This window comes from Strix aluco, chromosome 7, assembly GCF_031877795.1.
Source record: "Strix aluco isolate bStrAlu1 chromosome 7, bStrAlu1.hap1, whole genome shotgun sequence".
NCBI lineage: Eukaryota > Metazoa > Chordata > Aves > Strigiformes > Strigidae > Strix > Strix aluco.
In genome coordinates, this window is record NC_133937.1 from 24,259,379 (window position 1) to 24,274,743 (window position 15,365).

Consider the following 15,365-nt stretch of genomic DNA (forward strand, 5'->3'; position numbering starts at 1 on the left):
TTTACAACGTGCTGTGCCTGTGAAATGGCATATAGCTGCGATTTATTTATCTTCACTTTGATGAAATATTGTCATATTAATAAAAATCCTGGCACTCAAAACATTCTATTCAGCTACACATTGAAAATCACATTTCTTCAGAATACAGTTAAAAGTAGGTATTATACTTTTCCCTGGTTTCTCTTTCAAAGTGTTGTACAGCTTGATTTTAGTAGTACTTCTCTCACCATTTGGTCCATAAAATACCACTTCTCCCTCTGCCAAGGGTTTGATCATGGATGTCTTCTAGTTGCAGCTATGCAGGTTGAAGAGACATTTAGTGACACAACTCCATTTTTCTGCCTGAAGTTACTGCCTAAGTTATAAATGAACCATATAAATATAGAAAAATGGAGCAGACAAATCTGAAGCAAAAATTTACCCACTAAAACCTGGGTAAAGCAGATGAGATGACAATGCATCTTCTTTCTATTTTTCAGGTCACATGGAAAATGTGATTTTCAAGAAATGGACGTATTTGGATTGTGTGCAGTTAGACGAATAACTACAAGTGCATGATTTCTGATGGCTTTGCAAAGGAAGTTTGGATAGGATGTGATATTGCAACATGGTGAGTAACCTGAACTTTTAGTTTCTTATTCAACATGGTAGGTCAGCAGGTATCAAAACTTTAGGGTGAAGCCCTGACTTTGCTGCATGTGCAGTGACTTTTAGCACTGACTCCGATGGAGCTTGGATTCCACTGAACAAAACCTAGAGGGTTAAAGCTTATAATTTACAGATGAGTGCTACGTCTTTACAGTGCATTTCAAGCATAGGCATCCATCCTGCAGAGTGAAACCTATGATTTCTCTTACAATCCCTGTCCTGCATTACCAAGAGGTAAATATGAAAAGATGCCCTCAGCTTTCAGTGTTTATACAAATTTGGCTATACCTATTGTTTCTACACCTGAGTACATACTCCTCTTTGACATCATGATCTGCATAGCAGCTGGGACTCCCGTATTGTAAACAGTTTTTCATGTGATTAAGGGCAAGCAGGTGAATGCTACCCTGCAGTGGGCAATATTTTTATTGTCAGAAAATTTTGAGTCAGGATGGGGAATAAGCAACAAGAACTTTTAAGCAATGATGAAACAATCTGTTATTTTCTTTCCTGTTACTATCACTGTTCAGACTGCTTTCTGCTGACCTTTAAGACACACATGGATGGTAGATGTATCCCTCCCCACCTACACCCCACAGATGAACCAGATTGGAAAGCAAGACCCTTGATGAAAGAGCTTCTCTTGCTTTTCTGCATAATCAAGAGCCAATCCAGATTTTAGAAGTGTCCTAGCAAATACTGGTAATAAGTCAAATGTATTTCATAAGTATTTGATCATTCTTTCAATTTCAGTAGCAGAAGCTTACAGTATACATATGCGTGACAACTTTAGGCTTGGGATAAACAAGTACGTTATTTGACTTCTCTACAATTATTTCTAACAGGTTTGAATTTGAGTCAAAATGATGTTTTTTTCCAGCATACAGACAAATTCCAAATCTGTGCTACATAAAACCGATTTTTTATACAATTTTTCCTGCTTCAGCCATGCTTGGATCCTTGACATTTAATAAAATAATCCTGTAACTGAAATGAAGGAAGTGATCAACTGGATAATCACATTTTTTAGGAAAGGCATCTAAAAATCAAACAAAAAGCCCCCAAAGGGCACATTCAGAGGAATACAGCCAGTTCTAGTTCTGCAAAGTTTGGCAGCTCTTGTACATAGCCTCATCAGTGTTGTCAGCACATGCTTTTATTGCAAGTCTCATTATATGCTGGGTTCAAGATTCGATTTCTGAAGTCATGTGCAAATGTGAGAATCTTCATTTTTTTAAAAAAAAAGAAGAGTAAATTTCTGATCTTCATAGTTGTAGAAGAGATTAATATGACTCAGATGAACCATAGACTTTCTGATATTTCTATTACATGTATTTTTTTTACATCTCAGTTTGTATTCTTGTAGCTGGGGGAGGTGAAACGTGAGCTTTGTGCTGCAGTCATACATTAAGAGAGTTCTTATGAGCCTGCTCCTTTTTGTGATTTTTTTTTTTTTTTTTTTTAATCTTGACAGAATCAAAGAATTGCAGTGTTATAGCAGCAATCTTATATCTGACATTTAATGATGGCACCTTTGACCTTCCCAGCTTTGGCTACATTTAGTTCTTATTATTTTTCCCTTGTCTGTCTTTCCCCTCTTACTCTCAGTGAAGGACACACAGTCAGAGCAATACTGATTAACAGCAGAATTCATGTCCAGGCAACTATGGGAGACAATTTGTTGCCTTGAATGATAAACTTGAGATGCTTCTATTGTTTCTGCCATCTGCTTTCCTGTCTGAGGCATTTGAACTGGACCCACTGCAACATTATTAACCACACTTAAACTACTACTGTGAAGTAGGAAGCCACCCTTTATGAAAAAGCAACAACTAAAAAACCCAGTCCTCCTCACCCCGAAAACAAACCCACCAAAAGCCTTGACAGCCCAGAAGCTCTTCCCTGTGAGCAGGTCCCAGGTGAAACTGAGTTTTTTCAGACTGATCTCTGAACACAGTAGTCTATTTACATATACACTGTGTTAAAAACAAAACCATGCTTAGATTAAATTAAAGGTCCAAGCAGTTGAAAGAGGGTCATTTTAAGTGAAAATTTGCTTTTGTGCTTGCATGGAAATAACAAGTACATATATCACATGACTGATTTACTGCAAATTGCAGCAGTGCTAGAGTGAAAGAGGATGAGTAAAGGAAAAAAGTGATCTCAAGAATCTATCTGATATATCAGGTGTTACCAATAGAGCCTGCTCAAGGTTTGTGGACAGAAACACAGCTGTGATAAAGAGGCCACAAAGGAGGGCTTGCAGCCTAAGGTTACACATCCTGCCTGGGGAATGGGAGCGCCAGGTGGTCGCTGCTGCTCCTAGAAGTGTATCCCCCTCCTCTGCCAGGGACAGCGGCTGCTCCCCCAGCACCAGCCCTGCCATGGCTGGCAGCAGGGGCGATAGCTGAGCCAGCCCAGCTTTCCAGAGCTCTTGCATAGCCAAACCAGGCAGAGCCCTACTGCTTCTCCCACCAGCCTACTGATCGCTTTGTATATACCAAGAATTAGCTCCTGCTAAAATCTTACTTTTTCTCTTCCTTGAACTGAGCCATCATGGTCACTCTTTAAGAACAATTGTAAACAATGCTTCCATGTGCATTTTATGTATGAGAGCTCTATTTCTAGAATTTAATATGGTCGTCCTGGAAACACTGCAGATACTGTGTACTAATTAACTTTTAAAAGTACTTAGTACTTTTGTCGTCAATGGCCCATGTAAAGAAAGACATCTGAATGAGAAAATCGCATCCAAATAGAAGTTCAATGCAAATGAGCTATTGCATTAAGAAAGAGAGAAAGTGTGCTAAATAGCTAATTGGTTTAAATAGATGTTTGACTGGAAACAGTGAATAGTGTATTCATTTGACAAGGATGCAGAATTACTGGAATTTCTTTCTATGTATAATATCCATGAATAATTTATGATACTCATATGAACATGACATCAATATGCATGTGTTCAGTGCTTCTTACTGGAATAAGGATGTTCGGTAATGGTGGGTTTTGTTTTATGGGACTGAAACACAGGAGGACTTAGCATTTTTATGGGAATTCTGACTATGATGTCTGACCAGTTGGTTCAAGGTGGAGCTCAAATTAAACCTTAATTACAGCAGGTAGCCTAAACAGTGGCCTGAGAAGAAAGGCACACACCCAAACAACAAGCAATGATAATTCTCAAAAGAAAAATGCATTTTACCCAAATACTGTTTTTCAGGGCTACAAACACAACCTCCTGTTGGAGGGTAGTTCTGCAACTGCTTTGTGATACTTTTAATACTAACGGCAATTCTGCATGTCACAGTCTGGACTCAAGCTCTTTACATATGCTGAAGTACATCCCTCTAGAACAACATGGTCCTATCACTGAAGTACTATACACTACATTAACAATCTGAACTTCCCCAAATTGATAAAAGTAGGATTGGCATTTCAAACTTACTTTTTGAACTTGTTAATTATCCCACTTTCATTTTTCTTGATGTCATGCACCATCTTTTGAAGCTTCCTGTAAGATATTAAATAAAGTCAGCACTAAAATTACCCTGTGCTTGAACACCCATTTATATAAATTAAGAAAAATACAGGAAACGCATTTCCAGTAATATTTCACACATCAAAAATGCTTAATATATGTTCAATAAGTAGTTTAGTTGGTAAATCATTGCATATGAAGTCTTCCTCCCTATTTAGCCGAGTTCTTTGGCATGATTTGTGTTACCCTTCTCCTTAATACAATTAATTGCAGTTTAAACAATTGATTTAAGAGTCAGTACATCAGGAAATAACATCATTGCCTAAATTAATAGTTTAGAATATTTCAGTGTTAACATTTTGTTCAGAACTTACTTTACAACACTTCACACCTGTAATGGGAACACCCTCTGATTTCTAACCTTACACAAGTCATTTTATCAGTGGACTGTTTACCTCATTCCCATAGTGTTTGCAGTTATAATAGAAGGTGGAGAATGATACATTTCCAGGCTGAGACCATCTGAGAAACTATTTGAGTATCTGTGACTCTGAGCTGTAAAAACTTGTCATCTCAGTACTCCAGTTACATGGACTGATATCTGGAATCATAGATTGTTTTTATTCATCAGCTGTACTGACCTCATTAAGATTTTACTTGTAATCAAGACAATTTAAATGGAATATCTCATTTTTCACTCAGCAAGAATCATTTAGAATCCCACTTCTCTTCTCATTTAAAAAACCACACCACTAAAATCAACTGAATGTCAGGAACACAGATACTGCTTTCTGCAAAAGACTGGTTTTACAGTGAAACCTGTTGGAAGTCTGGTCATACAAGAAAGTTCTATAGTGAAAGGGCTCAAACCAATGAATTTCTGATTATGACTAAACTGTGATGCATGAAAGTTTTGCTTGTGTTTGTTTCCCAAGGACTCCTCAACTGTTTTCCCTAGGCCTCTGTCTGTCTAGCCAAAAGTAAAATGCTCCCTATATAACTCACCGATAGCAGACTCAAAGCCTTCAATGGGCACTTGGGCAAACTAAGTTAGGGGGAACTCGAACAAAAGGACACAGAGATACCATCCAAGGAGGATGATCTCGCCGATTTAGGGAGAAGACACCTGGACTTTACTTCACAGCACATGCTCTGGAAAGAGCAGACACCGTGAAGAAGACCACGTACTTCTTCCCTCAACCACTGAAGACCCTCACTCTATTTTTACTACGCTCGGACTAGATAATGAGTTCCTGGAATTAATTTACAATAAGACACCCTTTCCAGGAAATCTAATGAATATGTATGATTTGTGTGTATGTAAACTGATGTCCCTTGCTAGTTCTGGGGAGCCCTTATGGTGGAGAATCCCCAGGGTGACCCCAGCACTGCGAGTAAAGACTACCTGCTTAACAGTTATATTGGATTCTGACTGTTGAGTTAATTTATTCATTTCAATAGAATGCATATATATTTTTTATTTCTGCACACAGTTCTTCCTGTTCACCGAAACCAAATATCTTTTAGACCTGAGCTGAAGATTTTATCACAACCAATAAAGGAAAGCAATGTTGGTTTTTTTTCATAAAGGGCTTAAAAAAATTTTGCCTTCCATTCTTTATTATAAGTTCTCTATGTCATTTCACATTTTAGTCTTGCCTACCTCATCTCTGATGCATTACCAGGCTACCAAAATACTCTTGGAAGCTTTGCTTATGAAGAGAGGTACAAATATATCAAAGTATTCTTTCTGTAATTTAAAGCTTTCTTTAAACTTGAAACCTTATTATTCAAAAGGTTAAGTAACACATAGAGCTTCATCATTAGCCAACACACTATCTTCCAGCTTCATCATTAGTAATTACACCTGTTTCTTAAAAATTAAAATAACTTTTTCAAAGGAAACTGGAATTAGATGAAAGTTATCTAAACAAAGTCAGGAAATAACTGCACTAACATTATATGATTATTTTCCTGAAGTCTGTGGTTCAGGCTGAGCAGACGTATAGTCCACTCAAGGCATCAGGTAGCAGTCGAGTATCATGCTTATGCTGAAAGGGACCTTCCTTCCTCTGCTACTGATTTTAGAGCAATTGTGATAGTTACTGACAATTAATCCCACTTTGAGACTTGCTTAAAAAGAACAGTAAAGTAACTGAGTACTTGTAAGTTTTCGGAATCCTGAAATAAATAACAAAGTTCAATTTTAGTCTTAATGTTTATTAACAGAACAGAAAAATCTGATCCTTTCATTATGTCAGCTGGAATTCAAGGCTATTCCACATTTTCAGCAGCCCCGTAATAAAACATGGAATATCCTGCTCTGACAGACTAAGTCATGGGTCTGATACTTAAAGAGCCTTCCTAGAGCCTAAATCTTTGCCCAATTTTACTTAAAACCCAATTCAACATATTCTTTTTAGGTTTTCAACTCAGAAAAAAAATGGTAACAAATAATTCACAAGCATATCTTTAACTTCTGCTCAAAACTAATACTATTAATTTACAGCAAAAGGATATAGTGTTACCTGCTGATATAAAAAAAATAAATTACTCATAGGTGTGAGAAACAGATGCACAGCAAAATGTTTTGAGATTTCCTGCAACAATGTACTACGTCTATAAGAATAGCTTGGACTGTTATCTAAACTAACCAGATACATTAAATCTGCAAATCTGGGGTGAAGATCTCAGAAGAACTTCTGCTTTTCTGTGGGGTTTGGGGGTTTTTTTGGGTTTTGTTTTTTGGGTTTTTTTTGTTTTTTTTTTTCTCTCTCTCTCTCTGATAGATTCAGCTTCTGGTTATGCTTGAAACATCACAAATAGCCATCTTCTGCAGTTTATTGTTTCTGTCTTGTGCCTCAGCTGGCACCTGGCAGTGTCTATAAATGAAAAGTAATGAGGAATGAAAAGAATGAGAGGAGATTTAAATGGTTTGTTTCTAGATGGGGGAGAATGGTTGTCTGCAAGTGTTTGTGTCCTTTTCAAAAAGGCTTACAGCCTTTGATTAGAAATGCATGTAAGCATCAGTTATTTTTCTTCCCATATTTATTTGTTAGGGATAGGACCCCCCCACCTCCCCCCCCCCAAAATCTAACTGTAGATTTAGATCTGAATATTGCTTATTACTTATCTCTGACATCAATATATCTTTACAATAGCAAAATTATGGCTTTATTTTGAAAAAAGGTGTTTCATTTTTCATGTGACTGATTTTATTTTGTATTGTCACTTTGGTCTCTAAAAAATCCACACACACACAAATAAAACCCACTCCAAAATTTTTGAGTATCCAGACAGTTTGCTTTTCATTTGATTATATTTAGGTGAATTGATTAGACTATCATGAGTGTTCCATGTGCCCTGAATAAGTCTACAGTTTAAAAGAGCATTTTAATACATATTTCCTTTTTTTTTTTTTTAAAAAAAGGATACATTTAAATTAGAGATAATCTCATGAGCTACTACTGGTGCTATCAGTTATTCTTCCCATGCAGATGGACTGAAATCAAAACATTCCCATTTTTGCATAATCAAATTTCTTAAAAATCTCTGCCTCATTCTTTTTCTGGAGCCACTTCATTTTCTAATTACAAATTGTGATAATTTAGGGAGTATCTAATATGCATTTGTGTGATTTTTTTTTTTTTCCAGTTTTTAAAGTTACGTAGCATGGATGATCTCCAGTTCAAGTGGAATCCCCTTTGACCCATGAAGTTGAACAAGCTGCAAAAACCAGTCTGTCCAGTTAGCTAGAGGCTGATATTTCTTGAGGTGCCAGCTGATATAATAGGCTACAACTGACAAGTTTTACAAAGAGCTGACTTGTGATTTTAGAGAGACAGTAGAAAAAATGAGAGGCAGATAGTAAAGCCTATAGCAAGGGGATTCTCTAAATCTTAAGGGTCTCAAACCCAAGCCTGAAGGTGATTCCAGAGATATAAGTAAAGCACAGAAGGGCATTTATACACTTAATGTTTTGCCTGGATCTGCATATCTGACTAGCTCTCAAATACTTTTTTTTACTTAAGACAATACTCCAAGTAAAGAGGTTCATTGTGGGAGGAACTTATCAGAGCAGCAGACCTTAGAGTATCTAGAAAATGAAAGCTACTGTGGGCCAATGCAGACAAGCCCTTGCTTGAGGTACATAACTACAACCCTCTTCACAACACAGCTGAGTCAGGACCTTGTTACCAACTAATGTTTATTCTCTAGTTATTCTCTTGGGATGAACAGATACTAGAAACATTCAAGAACCTCAATCAGCTAATACTGTAAATGAAAATAATAGGTAATGCTGGTTTTACCTTACATTGCATGTAATCAAAGGTAATTAAGAGGTCAAACTTAAGAGAGGTTTCTTAACAACAAGCACCAACTCTTCATTCAACCTGGTTGAGAGCTTTTTATGTAAAATCAGGCTTGCAGATAAAGGTGCAGTCTGTGTCACTGCTGATCTTTGAAAACCCTTTTCAGCAATAGATAGCTATTTTGAGATCCAGTTTAATTGTGACAGGTACGGACTGGATGGGACCCTTTGATCAGGAACTCGCTGCACACAATAGATTTTCAAACTTTTGCAGATGAGAAGTTTAGAAGTCTTGGCTCTAAGTGCTTCTAAAAAGTTTTAAGTTTCAATGAATCCTAGAAGGAAATACTTTTTAGCCCTGTGTTGCTATTTTTCCTATCTTAGCAATTTTGACGTCCAGCAATTCAGGATCATCAGATGTATCAATAAAGGGGTCGCTAGCTGTGATACATAGGTAAAGGAAGGTGGAAAGGTTTACCACTGCAAATACAATATAACCTGAAAGAAGGATTTGCTTGCCACAAAATACCTAGCTGTGCTCAAGGACTGGCAGAGCTGCCTTGAGATAAAACAAAATGAAACAAAACCACCGTCTTTTTGATCTGGTCACAGCTCAGGGTGTGAGGAATGTATGTCAAGTGAAGGTTGATGAGTGGGCCTGGCCTATGACACATCCCCACTCTCAAACATCACCTGGGAGCTTTTGGCTCTTTTGTATACAAGCTATCTCACAAAAGCTTTCCAAATTAAAATAATTTTTAAAAAAAGATAAAAATATAAATAACTTGAAGAAGAATGAAGCGTGTAAAAAGCTTTCAACTCAGATGTGAGATGAGGTACAGAGTCCCCAGACTTGAGAACAAGGAGTCTGCCTTAATTTCAGACAGATCTGTGTAATAAGGAATCCTCCCACCACTTAGAATATTTTTTGAGAAATTGTATTTATCAGTATTATAAATCTGTGCAGACATTTACAAATGTATAGAAAGCAAATATGTATATTATGGCTCAGAACAGTCAGCATGAACAGCTCCTCAGTGGCCACAGCCTCCCCCTGCTCCTGGGGACAGAGAGGGATCTCCTGCGTGCATGTTCCCCTACGCATACACAGTGAATCCAGTACTTTGGACCTTCAGCGCCAACACTGGCTGTCAGGATTTTAGCTGTAAGCTGTCTATATCACATGGGGCGTGACAGCCCATAGCAAGTGACAGCACTCTGCTGTAAGAATACATTCCTTGGTCTCCAGGGCAGGAAGACTGGGCACAGTTGCTTCAGTGCATCTCGCTGTAAGCACAGATGTGCGTGCTTGCAGTTGGGAGTGGTGCTGATAATGTTTTTGGAAACAGGGCTGACTGCAGTGTCAGTAGGGAGTGGTGGCAAAACAAAAACCAGTTTTAAATGAATCACAGGAAGTTTTCTATATTACAAGCATACTTATTTCTGTTTATCTGGGGGATTAGAATTATACCTCCTTAAATTCCTGGTGCATACTGGACTGTCTGCATTATGTTTTGCCTCTTGAAAAATCCCCATCTGTAATCACAGACCAGTTTCTTTAGTTAAAGGGCAGAATTTTGAACGGGATACATTCAGGCAGGTCTGCAAGGGAAGCTTTAGAAGCAATATTGACACATCTGCATGTGTTCCTTCTCCTCCTCCTAACATCTAGTTCTTTAACTGATGAAGTTGGTTTAAAATAGTAATAATAATTAACAAATATCATCACCCTGTAAATCAGTTTGCACTCCAGTTTCAGTTCTTATACCTTTTTGGGTACATCTGTTTCTCACTGACTGGGCACCCTCTAGTTCTGTGCCTAGAAAGTCCTGTTTTCTGAAGATCACTACTACCTCCATTTGCTTAAAAGTAAGACTGTAGATAGGTGTAGCCCTCATTTTTGTCTTGAGAAAGTTAGCGTAACAGATCACGTGAAAACAAGAAGTAGTTATTTCTTGTTTTTCAGGCAAATTCAAATGCTTAGCATTGCAATCCTAGAATGGGATTTATTAAGTACAAATTTAGACTTAAAACAAAAAGATCCCCCCCCCCCCCAGCCACCCACTTCAGCTATAAAGTTTTACAGAAAAAAAACACAAAAAAGAAATCAAAGTCAGGAACAGTATAATGGAATTTGGAGAATAAAAGCTGTTATTAGAAGATAAAAAACAAAACTTAAAAAGAGCAGAAAATTAAAAATTACTACAGCTCTGTTATTTAAAAAGACACATTAAAACATGAAACTAAAGAAGGAACAGCATGCTTGGCCCCCTCTGTTATTGCTTCTCACAGCACAATTACTCCATCACTTTCTACCCAGCTGGTCTTTATTTCGTGTTTCTATTAGCCTTTAGTTTTATGAACAAGCGTACAGGTGACATTAAGAAAAAGTTACTGTTTCTGGACAAAGGGTAAGACTGATGCTTGTGGGGCAGTGGGGTGGGGGAATCTTACCTACAAGGGAATTTGTAAAAGTACCACTTGAGATTTTGAAAAGCTTGAAGCTCTTATCTTGAACTATCTTCTCAAACTAAAATAACGAACAAGCGAATACCACCTTTCTCACAATATGCTTCCATTAATACAGTGCTCCTGACAGTCTTTGTGGACACACATGGGTCTCACCCATGAGCTGGGTGAGTGTCTTCATAAGATGTATTTTCATATTACTTGACAGTTTTATGCATCTAAAACAACACAATTAATTGTATTAAACAATTCCACCCCCTCCTACCTTCCTTCTAACTGCTCAGTAGAAAGCAAAAGGAAATTCCCAAATACAGAAAGCATCTAATTCCTCTCATTAGGCCTCCTTCAGGTGCTTCAGATCTCAACATGCACCTATATCATATGCTACCTGGAACAGCAAGAGGAAGCAAGGAAATGCAGGCTGGCACCAACTGGCCGGGTTGGAACTGGTGTTTTCAATGGCTGTTATGCATAAAGACATAGCTGAACTCTTGAGGTGCCATCAGACAAACTGCTTCAGTTGCTGCTGGTCTAAGACAGGGGGTTACTGCTCCTCATCCACTCCGGGGCCTTATTGTAACCCAACCCCTGCAATGCCTTTCATGACAGGACAGGAGGAAGTTTGGAGCTGGAGGTGGTAACCTGTGACACCAAACCATCAGTTCAAGGCACCAAGCCTTTGATCTTTATCTGTAAAGCTCTCTCAAAGCTGTGAAGAAAAGTTGAAAGAGGCTTGCTTATGCTGAAAAGTCAATTACAGACACCTATCTGAGAGGAAGAAGGAACAATGAATTGTCTTCATGAGATGCACAAGAGGACTATAAATAGTTTAATTTTGTCAAGTGTTGACTTTTTTTTTTTTAAAGTCCAAATAACATCCTATTCTGCTCACTTTTAAATCATCCACTATTTTGCCTAAAGGCAAAACCCATAATTAGAGCAGGTGTGTGTTTACATGGTACACACAGAAGCACAGAAAGGCTAAATATTGATTATACTTTTCATCTTCGTATGCCCTCTATGTAATCTTCACAAAGAAGCTGTCAATCTCTCTTGTACTAGTAAGCACTAACACAGACTGAGTAAATGAAAATATGTAGCATGTAAAGGCATAATACATCTTTGACACAAATTGGTCCTAATATGAAATTAAATAGTATAATTACTTTGAGGTGACTGGGAATTCTGCACATTGAAAGAACCTCTGCAGATTTATCAGTGGGGCTGAGACAACTAAAGCTCTATCAATGACACCAACTGCTTGGTGTGACAGCTTCCTCATTTTAGATCAAGATTGAGGCTTGTTCCGAGTACATATGGACAGTGTATTAATACCAAAGATTTCATGTGTTTTAAATGGTACAGTATTTTTTGCAATTACTTTTTTCTTTTATTTAGCAGAGAAGAATAATAGACCTAGTTCCTGTTATCTTTCTTTCCTACTATTGGGGACTTCACAGCTGGTTTTGAGTATCAGAAAACAGTGATGGCCAGGCACTTTTTAGTACAGCTTTAAAAAACACAAATATTTAATAACAGCTGAACGCATTTCAGGTTTGGACACCTCTTCCCTCTTGTGCAGCTTGCTCTCCCCCTTATCCCAACTGAATAATAGTGATACTGTAAGTAGTACAAAAAATCATTAGCTATTATGATACGCTAAGTGAGTATTGCACATCACTTCTTGACGCAAAATGTTAAAAGATATTTTCTGTTCTGTAATTGACTTCCTCTGTTCCAAGTCTTTGGTTAACTGATCCCTTTTATGCACCAGCTGTCTTCATTAAAAAACAAAAAACCCACACAGAAGCCACATTCACAAGGCTTACTCCATTTTGCTGAAAGGTTTGCAAGCAGCAGAAGGAAACTAAACCCATTAGTTTTAACTGGAACTGTATTTTAGAGTAACCTAAGTGCTGTATCTCCCTCAAGAACTAGTACCCTACAGCCTAGTAGGTGAAGAACAGCAAGGACAGAAATTTAAAAAGAATAAAGTGCTTTTTATATTTCACCAAAAAGAGGAAGCACAAAATCATTGCAGGGAAGCTAATAAAGACAGGATGTGGTATAGACCCAAAAAATTACCACCTGTCAGTGGTAACATTACTTTTAGTCACAGTTTTACAAGCATTTCTGAAAGGTGAGATAACATTTCTGTCATTCCTGTAGGCATACAGATTGACAGATTACTACAGGCACATGAAAGACATGAAAGCAAATGAAAAAGCAAGAAAATGGAGTGAATTGAACACAGAATGATGAAGGCCTAATTTTGACTTTTGTGTTCTAACAGACTGAGTTCTTCTGGTTTTCCTCTTTTACCTCTTCCACAAATTTCAAATCTGCCATTTTAATTCTGGTCATCTATTCAAAGGACATTGAAAAAGTCTATGTCTAACTACGTAATGGGCTTAACCAAGATTTTGACAGATGTTTAACCACACATCTAACTTCAACAACCTTAAAGTTAAGTAAATACTTAAATTTTGTGTTAAGGTCTTGCTAACATGGGCATATAAGCACTCGCGTGAGATGAGTAAATTTAGTTCATGACCTGAGTGCAGTCTTCATCAGTGTCTTTGTGTCATTTAAGATTGCTACTAAAATACATTTCTAATGTAGTGATTTTAATCCAGTAAGTTCATAGACTTTGAAAGGATAAAAAAAAAAATGGCGTGCTTTTTCAATGGGCTGGAAAACTTTGTGGGCTCAGTAGTTTGAAGGCAAGGTGCTGTGTGCACTAGAAAAAAGAGAGGCTTTTCTGAACAGCCTCTTAACTCCTTTCCTTAAACCAAAAGTGTGTTCATATGCATAATGGTCTGCATTTGCTCTACCAAATAGTGCTCTGACAGCCAAATAAAACAGAGCAGAGCTCCTAGATATGGCATTAAACTTTAAACACTCCCATTAGCCTACTCCTAGAGACAAAATAACCCCAGATATCTTAACACTGCCCAATATTCACAAATCACTAAGATTGGTTCCAAAACAGTAGTTTTTATGTATATAGATTCTAGATACACTGAATAGCGGTAAGAAGAGAATTACTAATTTTAGTATTTTTATAAGTTTGCATTGCTTTTTGTAGAGCCAAAATTTGTATTAAAAAAGTATTGCATTATTGGTTCTGTTCATACTCGCTCAGCATGAATAAGAGTAAAGGAAAAACCCCCATAACTGGACTTTCAGCATGTTTTTTAAACTGTCCTTTACGGCCCAGTACTTCCTTTTACATTCTCTGACAAGATTTTTCCCTCTCCCAGGCAGTTTCTCTACAGGAATGCCTAAGTTGGAAGGAGACAGGAACTTTTTCTTCTCTAAAGCATAGCTTTTTTTTGACTTTAAAATCTTTTCTTACCCATTAACTGAAATGTAGCAACTTATTTCCTCTGTATATTTTTACCAATGTCATGTAATGCTTATAGCAAAAATTGCAGATGTTGTATTTTATGCCTTTAGCATTAAATTATTATACTGAATGCCTTTCGCATTAAATTCCCTTTAGCTGAAGTGATTTTACCACCCGTTTAGAGCCAAAATGATAGGGGTACGGACACATTTTTTGACACATCTGATGAAGACTAACAAACGCTTCTGTACTTGGGCTGAAAGTGTTTTTGCTCAAACTACAGAAGCATTATATCCACCATAGATGCAGGGTGGCACTGGCAGGGATCTAATAGAGGCTACTCATGGATCTATCTCTTTTGTTTATTTTGTACTGAAGTCTATCAAATTTTGTTAGAACTTTGGAGAAGTATTTTGGTCCCTAGGGTTATACGGCTATTTTAATAGAGCCCACATGGGCTGTCACTGAAAGGGAAAGCTCTTCTCTGCCCTCAGTGCTTACCCAGCCATGACGAATCATTGATCTTCCAGCTGGGAAACCACTTCTTTTTCCTTTTGCTAATTTAGATATCAGCAGGATCAGAACCAGCTTCATCACACGGTCATGGGAACCCCAGTGCCAGTGTGAGGGCAGAGACAAGTGGCAGGGCGAGCAGGGGCATCGAGAGGCTGGAAGGAAGGGACCGACTCTTTTGGCAGCAGCAGAGACTTACGTGAAGTTAAACTGGCCATGTAACTACAGCTTCAGTAGCACTTAGCTGCCTCTGCGCTTCTTGCAGAGATGCCTATAGTGTCTATATTTTAAGACACGAAGGAATCATTTAGCCATATACCATAGCCACTTGTATTCACAGCCTCCTTCACCCAGTTGCCCTTACATTAAGCTTGAAATTATATATACTCATATTTTTCTCATTATTATTGCCTCAGGATGCATTATTTTAATTCTTTCTAAAGTATTTACTGTGTAGTATATAATTTATGTTGATGTTCTAAAGCTGTAGCATTGCATGTCTGGCTTTGCTTATGTCTGGAAAATGGACCTGTCCAAAACGTATATGCTATCAGATTAGGATAAAGATGCTAACAGAATTTCCAAGCTTCTTTTAC

The 15,365-nt window shown here is 37.6% G+C and overlaps 1 protein-coding gene across 4 annotated transcripts in view; it reads right to left on the reverse strand.

Annotated features, from left to right (window-relative positions):
* The window catches only part of BLNK (B cell linker), a 103,809-nt gene that overhangs the window by 27,174 nt on the left and 61,270 nt on the right, over positions 1–15,365 (reverse strand). For all 4 annotated transcript variants that reach the window (XM_074830997.1, XM_074830998.1, XM_074830999.1 and 1 more), the window contains one exon: positions 4,094–4,159. In XM_074830997.1, the coding sequence (XP_074687098.1) occupies positions 4,094–4,159 (66 nt within the window). The remainder of the gene's footprint in view (positions 1–4,093; positions 4,160–15,365) is intronic.